Genomic DNA, 11,119 nt, shown 5'->3' with positions numbered 1-11,119 from the left:
ATCAGGACCCATAAAAGAGCGAAACTATTAAAACAATTAAGGAAGAGCTCGAACTTATTATATTGTTCGTCCACTGTCCTGACAGAAAAGTCTATATTGGAGCAAACCTGAACTGAGAGATGAAAAGTAAGTTTATTGAATTTTTATGCACTAATAATGATTGTTTTGCCCGGTCGCACTCAGATATGACAGGTACACCGCCGGAGGTAATGACTCACAAATTAAATGAAGATCCATTATACCCCCAGGTAAAACAAAAGAAACGAAAGCAAGAAGCATTCAGAAATCAGGTAATTCAAGGGGAGGTACAGAAACTTCTGAAAATTGGTTCAATTCGAGAGGTAAAGTACTCCGAGTAGCTAATGCTGACAGCCAATTTATTTTATTTTTTTAAGCTAAAAAAATTAATTTATTTATACTTAATAATTTTCAATGAACAACAACAACAACAATAAACCCAGTATAATCACACAGATGGGGTCTGAGGAGGGTAATGTGTACGTACACCTTACCCCTACATGGGGAGGTAGAAAGGTTGTTTTCAATAGATCCTCGGCTCAAGAAAAGGTGGCAAAGAAAAAAAGGGATGAAGAGGAAGAAAGATGGGGAAGAGGGAGATAAAAGACAATTAGGAAAATAATTTGCAATGAAATATTTTGAAAATATTTTCAATCAATAATATCTATTTTACAAAATTAATTAAGTATTAGTAGTTTTAAAATTAATAGTTTAGTATTGTAATTATAATTACAAAATATATCGTACTTACTATTTTAAGATTATTTAAGTAGCTTTCATATACATCACATAGGCTTCATAAATTAATTTAGCAAATTGCTCCTTAATTTCTAGTTAATTAGACCAGTATATTAATAATTCGAAATTAGTGTTAATTTAGAAAATAAAGTATTTTAAAAATAATTAATTACAATAATTAGTAGTATATTTGATAATTATAACTTTTACTATATTTTATTAAAAATAATTAAGTTTATTTAAATTAATTTCAAAATGGTTAAAAGGCTAAAAAGCTATAATTGCAATTCTTTAATTAAATATAGAGTGCCTACCATTTAAATTAATTTTGGCTCAAATAACCAAGCCCAATCCCAATTGACCTAGTCCAAACAACCCTTCCAATCCACCTTGGCAATCCATACCACTCCCTTTAAACTAATGAGATCATGTCACGCTACTCGTCTCCAACACACACACAAAAAAACACAATTGATCTAGGCCGTCCATTTCTTAGATCACAGACCACAATTTTTGACTCCACTTTCTCTATAATTTGAAACACCCAGTAGATTTAATTATAGCCGTTGGATCACAAGAATCTAACGGCCACTAAAATTCTTCGTAAAAACCTTTTAATGCCCGAATTTTCAGGACCGTCGGTCATCAAATCCAACGGCTCAGATCCCATCTCCCTATATTAATCCTAGAGATGACTCCAACTATCCCCCTAACCCTTCCTCTCTCATTTCTCTCAATACCACAGACCTATCAATCTCAAAACCTTGCACTAATTAGTGCAAGGTCATGAATCATGACCAGAAATCATCCTTTCTGTCTTCATTACCCACTATTCTCGCTAAATCTTTGCCTATTTCATCTTTGAAATTCAAATTCCCTAAATCCGAAAACCCTAGCTAGACGATGAAACTTCAAATCGATTGTGTTGCTGCTATGATCTTTCTAATCCATGGCATGCATGGCTGCGTCTTCAGCTTCATCATCACGATTTTTTGTCCTGAGGTCAAACACGGTGACCTATGGACATTAGGGCTTGACCACTGGGTTGAGAACCTCAATAGTCGACCTTCTCTCTTCTCAGGTAGAAAATCCTCACCATTTTCCCTCGATTCTTTCTTATTTCACCCGATTATGCTCACATCATCAACTCATCGTTATTTCCACTCACTATTTTGAATCTACTAGAATCCTAAGTTATTGAACGACACAATAAATAGGGTCTTTAATTATCTCACCTAACAATCACCAACAACTCCTAACAATCTGAAAGAATTAATAGCTAAAACAGTAGTGATTAGAATCTTTTCAATTGAGGCTAAGTCCTTACTCGATTTCTGCTTCCTCTCTTTTTCTGGTTTGGAGTTACTGATAGGAGTCTGAGTCTTGGACTTCTAAACGGCTAAACTAAGCCTTTTGCTTGTTTTGCTTCCCTAAAGAAGGTCAGTAAAACCCCAACTCTACTCTTCCTTTTAATCGTTTGAATTTGCAAGCATTATTTTTTTCTATTATCTCTTACTAAATGATGTTATATGGTAGTGTGTTATGGCCAACTGCTTTCATGTGTTTGTGAATGACATATGGTTGATAAATTGATCCTAGAATCGTAAGTTCCTTAAATTGTTGAAATTTGAACTATGTATTGATCCTAATGAACATCTGATAACTTATACCTACTGTTAAGCTTTGAAAACAGCCAAAGAACCTCTCAAATCTTGATACCTAATTTCAGACCTCCCTGATGTTCTATTAGCACTACTATGTTATAACCTGCCTTGAGTATTATTTGCATTTTGCAGTGATTTATCTGATAAATTAGACTTAAGTTAATATATATATATATATATGAACTTGTTTAAGTAAGTGAGGATAAGACTGTCACCTTAGTTTGGGAATACCAGTTCATGACATTTGAACATATCTCTTCTTTTTAACATGCCTCTGTGATTCTGTTAACTCTTAGAAGGTCATTGGTCATCTGATTAAACCTGTTTGATCACACTATATAAGTATGTCTTAAGCTGATTAGATTCATGTACTACTCTTGTGTGTATTCTGGAGGTTACCATACACTTGACCTAAGTTATGAGGTTTAGTTAAGACATGTCTATATTCTGATATTTCATCTATTGAGCGAAAGTACTGAAATTAATTTTCACCATACCTAAAACCCCACACTTGATTTGCCTAACAAGACCCCTATTGTAATCACTCCCCTTTTCTGGAATTCATGAAATGACACTGTTAGTTTGATTGTGTTAACACCTTATAATGGTATGATCCCTGCTAAATGTCTCTTATGATCCCACTAAATGTCTCCTATGATCCCTGCTAAATGTCTCATGTGGGTGTTTCTTTGGATACCCTGCACTCATTTTGTTCTTCTATACTTCTGTTTGGCTTTCGTTACCATGTACATGTCTATGTTGTCCTTAAAAGATCACTAAGCTCAGATGAATGAACTAGACTCAGCTTGTGAACTTAAAGTGAATTTCATTGCTACTGCTCGAGTGTAATAGCATGCTTTATTCTCCAGTGAGATTAGTATGAAGTTGAAGGCTCTTAGAAAGAAGTAATCATGTCATTTACTTTAGAGTAAAAGAAACTGTTAACCTATATCTCTGAGTAATACTCTTTAAAAGTTTCAATTGAAGTTGTTAACTTGTATGTATGCTGGAAGTTAAGACTTAATTAAAACAAATCCTTTGACTAATTTAATTAATTGATTGTTATTTGTTTTTCTTATTTGGTTTCAATGGTACTTTCACGGTGTTCTCATGACTTTACTGTTTATATCACATGTTGATTCTTGTTGCCATTTACTATTCTTTCTTTTATTATTATTTTGACTAGTAGATGTTTTGCCTTGTACCTCGTCACTACTCTACCAAGGTTAGTCTTGCCGGTACATTTTAATTTGCTTTCAGTTCACTCCAACTTAATATTAAGTGATTTTCTAAAACAAGAAACTTGTAATACTTCAAGGCAAAAATATTTTTGGATAAAAATTCAACGAATAACGATATCTATTCAAACTTTCAAGTACTTAAATTTTTCTTACAATTATACAAGAAATTGTAATTTACACGAGTTAAAAGACAAAAAAAAGGACCTATAGCAAATTCACACAAATTAATCAATCTGATTTAACTGCCCAACAACAAATCAAATAATTAATACCTAAAATTAGGTTCACAAAAGCTAGAAAAAAGCTAAAAAAGAAACCACGCCGTGATATTTGAGACCATGATCAATCGTTGTCTTGGAATAACTTGAAAAACTTAGAAGAGGTCAAGTCGTTGAAAATAATTTTCAAATTTATTAGCCAAACACAAACTGTTTCTCGCTAAAAATACTTTTTTGAAAAGTACTTTTGCGCAAAACACATCTCAAAATAAGCTGATTTTAGAAGTTTAAACAAAGAAGGTATCAGTTGCATCAAACTCCAGCTCCAGTTCTCTCCTGTATTTTGCAGAATCATCAGCAAAGAACATGACATCACTTTTCTCTAGCTTATTGTTTGCCCACATCTTTATCACAAATGCATCATTCGCATCTTCAAAATCGAGAAACAACAACCTACAGATGATATTACTCAATATTGCAAGTTAATTGAAAATACTGTGACAATATAGAGAAAACGGGAAGGAGGTAAAAAATCATCGGGTACACCAGAGAGTTAAATTTCCAGCAGCAAGGCTGTGCACTGCCCATTCTGAATATCAGTGATAAATGAAGGTAGCATCAATATTATCAAAAGTTCCTCCTGCATCTAATATATGGCATACTCTTCTTAGGATATTCCACATTTTTATGATATTATTACGAAAGATTTGGGTGGTGTACACATGTATTAACATGTTTCCACCTCAACCTTGGACCAATTTGTTACATTGCGGATTTAATTGCCTCCAACACACAGTGGAGCAAGTAATCCGAGCAGCAAGAAGTTTTTTATTACTATATTAAAGCATTCTTCATACAAACTGTGATATTGTGGAATAGAACCGAGTACTTATATTTCAAAAATATAATTGGCATTACATTCCAGAAGCTCGGTAAATACAGCCAAAAACACACGGAAGGCAGTGATGAACCTTAAAGAGCCTTGAGGATTTCATCAGCACCGGAGACAGTGAACTCCCCTCCAGATTCAATGTTGGCCGCTTTCACCTTGAGGTCCTCAACCAAAAGAGCATACCTTCGAGATCGAACACCAAGCCCCTTTTCAGACAGGTCTAGCTCAAGCCCGAGAGCATGAGTGTATTTTCCAGCTCCGTCGGCAAGGAATTTAACATGTTTGTTATCCGGGTATGTTTTTGCCCAGGCCTTCATCACAAAGGGGTCATTAACTGCAGCAGGAAGCAAACATGTAACAACTTCCATAACAATACACCAAGCGCAATAGAGAAAAAAATGCACATGAAGGTCAGCAGAAATGACTATCGTGCTGCATTCCTTCTAATGGGTGTTTTAGTTATATTCTGTTCACCAGAAGAAATCATTGGCTCTTAGCAGAGGCTAATAAACCTGCTACCACTTAAAAATATGTTTAAAAATTTGCAATCCACCTCTTTACCCTGGTAGTTCCCACCTGTTGAACGTCAGTTTGAACCAGCAGCAAGAGAGCGCCACTCTGGCATATTATTCAGACACCACGACATGGATAAAATATAATCACTGGAAAAAGTGGTACTTGCACTAAAGATATGATCAGTTTTTGCTGATGACGATGCACTCACATACCAAGATCTGCTAATCTTACTGTCTTAATTGGCCCATTTTTTATCTCCACAAGCCAGTTCAATGATCCTGATATTTGCTGGCTATGCCTACACTCTTTACGCCTCTCTACTTATGGATTGAAAACAATTATCAGCTGAGAACAAAACAAACTGCGAGAACAAAGTCGTCCCTACTTCTGAACCTTCTAATGAATTGTGATTTTCTTCCTGTAAATTATGCAACAAATGAAGCGTGGAAATTTGGTAGAACTCCATATAAAGATCAGGTAAAAGGAAAAAGGTAAGAAGAGATGAAGCATGATGTTGGCACAGCAGGCAAGGACACGAGGGCAGTTTTGTAACTTATGAAAGTGAAGTACATGAACAAATCACCTTAGAATTGAGAAGCTACTTCTAGATCTGCAGTGATTTTGCATAGTTTTGTAATCAAATCCGACACCAACCATGTGAAGCTCCAATATGTTTCAGCAGGAAAAGGGGTGACAACCTAGTTACAAGGATCGTCCACCTTCAACCATTAGGTTGGGTGTTCAGGTCTAAAAGTAGGAAAAGCCACTGTTGGGTTCCTTAGAATGCAGAATTGCGGATTTAGGGATAGGGAGTTACATTGATCCCATAAGACAAAAAAATGTTCGAGCACCCCGAGAGGGATAAGAATATCACAAGTTGTCATAGTAAATGAAGGATAAGGAAGAAAAGTCATGAGAGAAAACATTTTCGTTGGGTTGTACCTATGACAGTTTTCCTGTAGGTGATTGGATGTACCCTTTGCCTTACAAACAAAAGTGTTTTCCAAAGGATTGGGAGAATTAGCGAGGTTCCATTTTATCTTTAAAATTGTTGGAGAACTAAAATAAAAAAATATGTTCCATGTCAAATAGCTTAAACTTTTAAATGAGCATTCGATGAACCCTTTTCCTTACAAACAAAAGTGTTTTTCAAAGGATTGGGAGAATTAGCGAGGTTCCATTTTATCTTTAAAATTGTTGGAGAACTAAAATAAAAAAATATGTTCCATGTCAAATAGCTTAAACTTTTAAATGAGCTAATTCACACATTCAATACAATGCTAGAGTAGACCAAGCTTTTGATATCAAGTCCATCCGTAAGCTAAAAATATTTCACGAGCTTGGCCATGAAAAGATTTAGGTCTCATTTGTTTGCACTTAATGGAGGTCTGAATCTTAATCATTCTGATCTAAGACATTAAGTGCGTTTGTTTTTAAAAGCCTGAATCTTAATTATTCAGATCTTAATCATTAAGTGTGTTTGTTTTTTTTACTTCACAACCACTTAATGGGTCTGAATAGGTCTGTAAGATTAAGATCTATAACAGTGACTTAATTTCATTAAGATGTTATCACATATTCATTATTAACTGCCGTCACCGCCTACCATTATCATCTAGCACCATGACACCACCACCCCCCAGCCACCTCCACCACCACCATGCCACCGTCATCCTTAATCATAGACTCCATTATCGACCATCACCGCCTACTATTCCCACCACTCCGACCACCATCATTCTCACCCACAATCAACCACAACTGACCACACCATCACCATCAACAACCACAGCCAGCACTGCCCATCATTATAACCTACCACCACCCACCCACCACCTTCCTCAATCACAACTACTATCACCACCAAACATTATTAACTATCACCACCTACCACCACCATCTTCAATCATAATCGTCACCACTACCAATCACTACTAGCTACTAGCATGAACCACCATCGTCAACCAAAAATACCACCAACCACCACCTCTAGTCGGCAATCACCCGTTAGCCATCACCATCAACAACTATCATATTTTAAAAAACTATATATTTTATTGATAGAATATTAGATTAGTTAGTATTTCATTTGAATTTTATATTTATTAATTTTCAAATGAAGATAAATTTTATACATTCAGATGTTAAAAATCAAACAGTCTTAATTATTTCTATTCAGATCTTAATACACATCTTAACATATTCAGATGTGTTTTCAGATTCAGACGTCTTAATCAGACGTCTTAATCTTAAAAAAACAAATGAGGCCTTAGACCCACACATGAGGGACACCTTGCGTGCTTATATAAGAAACAAACAAAAGTATCCCATTTCTAAATGTTTAAATTAAATTTTAGATGAGGCGATTTATACAATTCAGAAAATTTTATACCAAATGGTTCTGGTTAGTCTTATTTTAAGTAATTTTGAGATTCCACCACAATATTCAACTTTAATTATCTTTTGAGATTTCATATTGTGGACTCCAACTAATTTAAGATTGAAGAGATTGATTGTATTTTCCCTATAATCACGTGAATATTCCCAAAAGATATTTCAGTTTTATGCAAAAGAATCAAAAACTCAAACTATAAGGGGTTCTATTGCTATGCTAAGTGACTTTTCTGCTCTTGAAGTTACATGTTTTCTACTACACAATAAGAGTAAGTGAGCTAGCAGGAGGCACATGCAAGCTTGTCAACTGGACTTTTATGAAATTTTGTATTTCTTAACTTTAATGCTTTCACTTCCGGTTAACATGAATTATCTAGGCTGTTTGTCAAATAAATATGTGGGGCCCAGAGATCTATACTAACTCCATTATCTTTTCGGTCCACCAAATGCCTCTAAAGTTAAAAGTAAGAAATAACCTTCAATAATTCAACTACATGCCACGTGGTATCAGTATCAATATTAATTAGCACAGACAACTTCCGATGATTAAAAGTGTACGCATTTATGCGAAATCAAACGCCCATTTGCATTTTTATTATATAATAAATATTTCTATGCAAGTATTGGTCGAACATGCTTCCATGAATGTGGTCTTGTCCTCATTTGATTTCAATTAATACAAATATAGCTTGAGTGATTATTTTAAACCACTCTTTTCTTTTGTTTCAACGAAAATTGAAAAACTCTCTACAACAAATATATAAAAATCTCTTTGACATAAATATAAATCGAGGAGACATGGAATGGAGTGTTGGAGACGGGTAAGTGAAACTTACCAGGTAGTGAAGTAATTATCTCTCTCTAGGAGGGAGGTCTATTTTAGTTAATAGTGTATTAGACTCTCTCCTTACTTATATGATGTCTATTTTCCATTACTAGCAAAAGTTGAGGAAAAAATTAATATTTTAAGGAGGAAATTCATATAGCACGGGAATAAGGAGAAGAAGGTTTACGATCTGGTAGAGTGGAGTACTCTGATTAACAGCGAAGGAAGGAGGGCTGCGGGTCAAAAATTTGAGATAATAAGAGCCTACTGATAAAATGATTGTGGAGGTTTCGTTTGGAGGAGCCGGCTTGTGAAGGAAAGTAATTAGTGAAAAACATGGGGCACATGGGACATGGTGCACAGCCAGAGTTTATGGCTCTTATGGTGTAAGTGTATGGAAGTCCATAAGATGTCTATGGCCAGCTTTTAACTGCAATGTCAGTATCAAGGTGGGTAATCGTGCCAAAACTTCTTTTTGGGATGATGATTGGATTGGGAATAGACCTCTTAAAGAAACATTTCCAGACCTTTTCAATCTAGTACAGCATCCACAAGCTACTGTGGCTGAGATATGGAGCTTACAGGGCTGGAATGTTAACTTCATCAATGACTGGGAAGGTTACTAGAGTGCTAAATTCCTCAAATTGCTAGAAAGTTCCAAAGGTACTATTGAATACCTATGGAACAAGATGACAGACCAGGATCGGAAAGAAATAACAGAGGAGTCTATTATGTGAAATCAACATATGTTATCTTAAATAGTTCTGGGCAACAGCACATTGGGCCCTGGTAATTGAAGCACATTTGGAAGGTGAAAATTCCATTTAAAGTGGCATGTTTCTGCTGGCTTGTGGACAAAGAGGCTGTTCTAACACATGATTGTCTGGTGAAGAGTGCTCTAAATGTTATTTGTGTGAAAAAGAGGTTGATACAAACAACTGCCTGTTTCTGCATTGCAAAGTAACCAACAATTTGTGGATTGAATTTGACAATTCCCTAGACAACTACAGAAGTGACAGCATGTTGGAATGATCCAGGTATTATACTGGCAGAGAGATGGTGGACCAAGATTCCAGCATGTATTTGGTAGATAAAATGGAAGGAAAGAAACTCAAGATGTTTTGAAGATAGAGAAAATTCTGAGCAATATATTTTTGTTTCACTTTTGGTGTAAAGGAGCCCTTGTAGATGATTTAGAATCTACAGTGGACAACAGTGGGTCGTTGTAACTATTAAAAGACTAGGTTTTTGTTCTTTTTGTGCGGTCCTGTAACTATGTTTTACTCTTAGCACAATTTTTTTGGTAAAACTACTTTATCTTTATTATAAAATTTATTACCTTCTCAAAAAAAATCTCAACATAGGAAGAGGAGGAAGAAGGGAAGAACGTGAGTCTATACCAGTATAGACTAAAACATTTTTTTAGAAATAAACAAAATTAAAATACCAGTTCAAAAAAGGATACCGGATGAAATATTCTGAACTAACAATTCACCTAAAAACTTTATAATTACAGTTGGGGCCCGTGCTAGGATTTTTTTCTGAACAAAGACACAATTTTGGTAATTACAATTTTGGTATAGGAACAAGTATGGATTTCAAGAAAGAATAAAAAAATTGAAACCTGTGGTCCAAAACAAGAAATGGACTTTTGTTTGGATATAAATAATCTAATCTAATTAAGGATAAAAAGAGAATTTTAAAGTTAAAGTTATTTTTAAATATAGAATGGTTTCCTTCTTGTGTCACATAAATTGAAACAAAGTCAGTACAAATCATAGAAAGACCTAGATAAGACAAAAGAACTTGTTGAAATTCTAAGCTTTCGGCATAATTTAATAAAAATAGTTAGAAATCCTCTTGGTGAAGCAAAACCAAAGAAATAAAATTCTACATCACTGATGATAATTGAGGAGAAGAAACATACCGCTAATGCAGAGAATTTCGTCCACGCCTTTAGATTTCAACTCGTCAGCCTTCTCAATAAACCCAGGCACATGCTTCGTGCTGCATATATAAACATTTCACATTACAAATATCAGACTATTTTTCTCGAAAGTTCCATTCTTCCATTACAAATTCCAAACAAAATGAAGAAATGAAAATAGGACCTGCAAGTGGGAGTGAAAGCTCCGGGAACGGCGAAGAGAATGACCTTCTTGCCCTGAGCAAGTGAGTGTACGGAAACGCTCTGCATCTGATCTTGCTCATCGAAGTAAGATACAGTTCCATCGGGAATGATGTCACCAACGGCGATCGCTGCCATTTTTGTATTATAGCTTTCTCAATTTTCTCAGGCGACAATTTGACTGTTGACCTAGTGAGCCCAAGCTAAGAATTATTTATTAGGTGTAATTTAATAAAAGTTGTGAAGTCCGCCAAATTATTTATTAGGTGTAATTTAATAAAAGTTGTGAAGTCCGCCAAATTATTTATTAGGTGGATTTAATAAAAGTTTTCAAGTCCGCAAAAGGTTATGGGGGACGGGATCCGAACGTAATTGTGGTTTTTTTGGACTCAAAATACATAAATAGGTGGAGAAAAAAAGATGATTATGTATAGCGCCACAATACTTGGCGCTATACAGTAACATTAACTGTGTCGTTACTGTA

General features: G+C 35.0%; 1 protein-coding gene across 1 annotated transcript; it reads right to left on the bottom strand.

Annotated features, from left to right (window-relative positions):
* Positions 1-4,687: 4,687 nt before the first annotated feature.
* LOC104248375 (peroxiredoxin-2B) lies at positions 4,688-10,922 on the bottom strand. The gene is made up of 3 exons (XM_009804628.2): positions 10,619-10,922; positions 10,435-10,514; positions 4,688-5,105 (listed from the first exon to the last, which is right to left on the bottom strand). The coding sequence occupies exons 1-3, from the start codon at positions 10,771-10,773 to the stop codon at positions 4,852-4,854; spliced, it is 489 nt and encodes a 162-aa protein (XP_009802930.1). The 5' UTR covers positions 10,774-10,922; the 3' UTR covers positions 4,688-4,851.
* Between the last annotated feature and the right edge of the window lie 197 nt (positions 10,923-11,119).

This window comes from Nicotiana sylvestris, chromosome 11 (assembly GCF_000393655.2).
Source record: "Nicotiana sylvestris chromosome 11, ASM39365v2, whole genome shotgun sequence".
Taxonomy (NCBI): domain Eukaryota; kingdom Viridiplantae; phylum Streptophyta; class Magnoliopsida; order Solanales; family Solanaceae; genus Nicotiana; species Nicotiana sylvestris.
Note: the sequence above shows the minus strand (reverse complement) of the source record. Positions and strands in the feature narration are given on the sequence as shown.

Excerpts from the sequence above, each read along its gene's own strand:
- LOC104248375 (XM_009804628.2), bottom strand. The coding sequence starts at position 10,773 with ATGGCAGCGATCGCCGTTGGTGACATCATTCCCGATGGAACTGTATCT. Across the intron at positions 10,515-10,618 it reads GCTTTCACTCCCACTTGCAG|CACGAAGCATGTGCCTGGGT; the intron begins GTCCTATTTTCA and ends TTATATATGCAG. Across the intron at positions 5,106-10,434 it reads CGAAATTCTCTGCATTAGCG|TTAATGACCCCTTTGTGATG; the intron begins GTATGTTTCTTC and ends TTCCTGCTGCAG.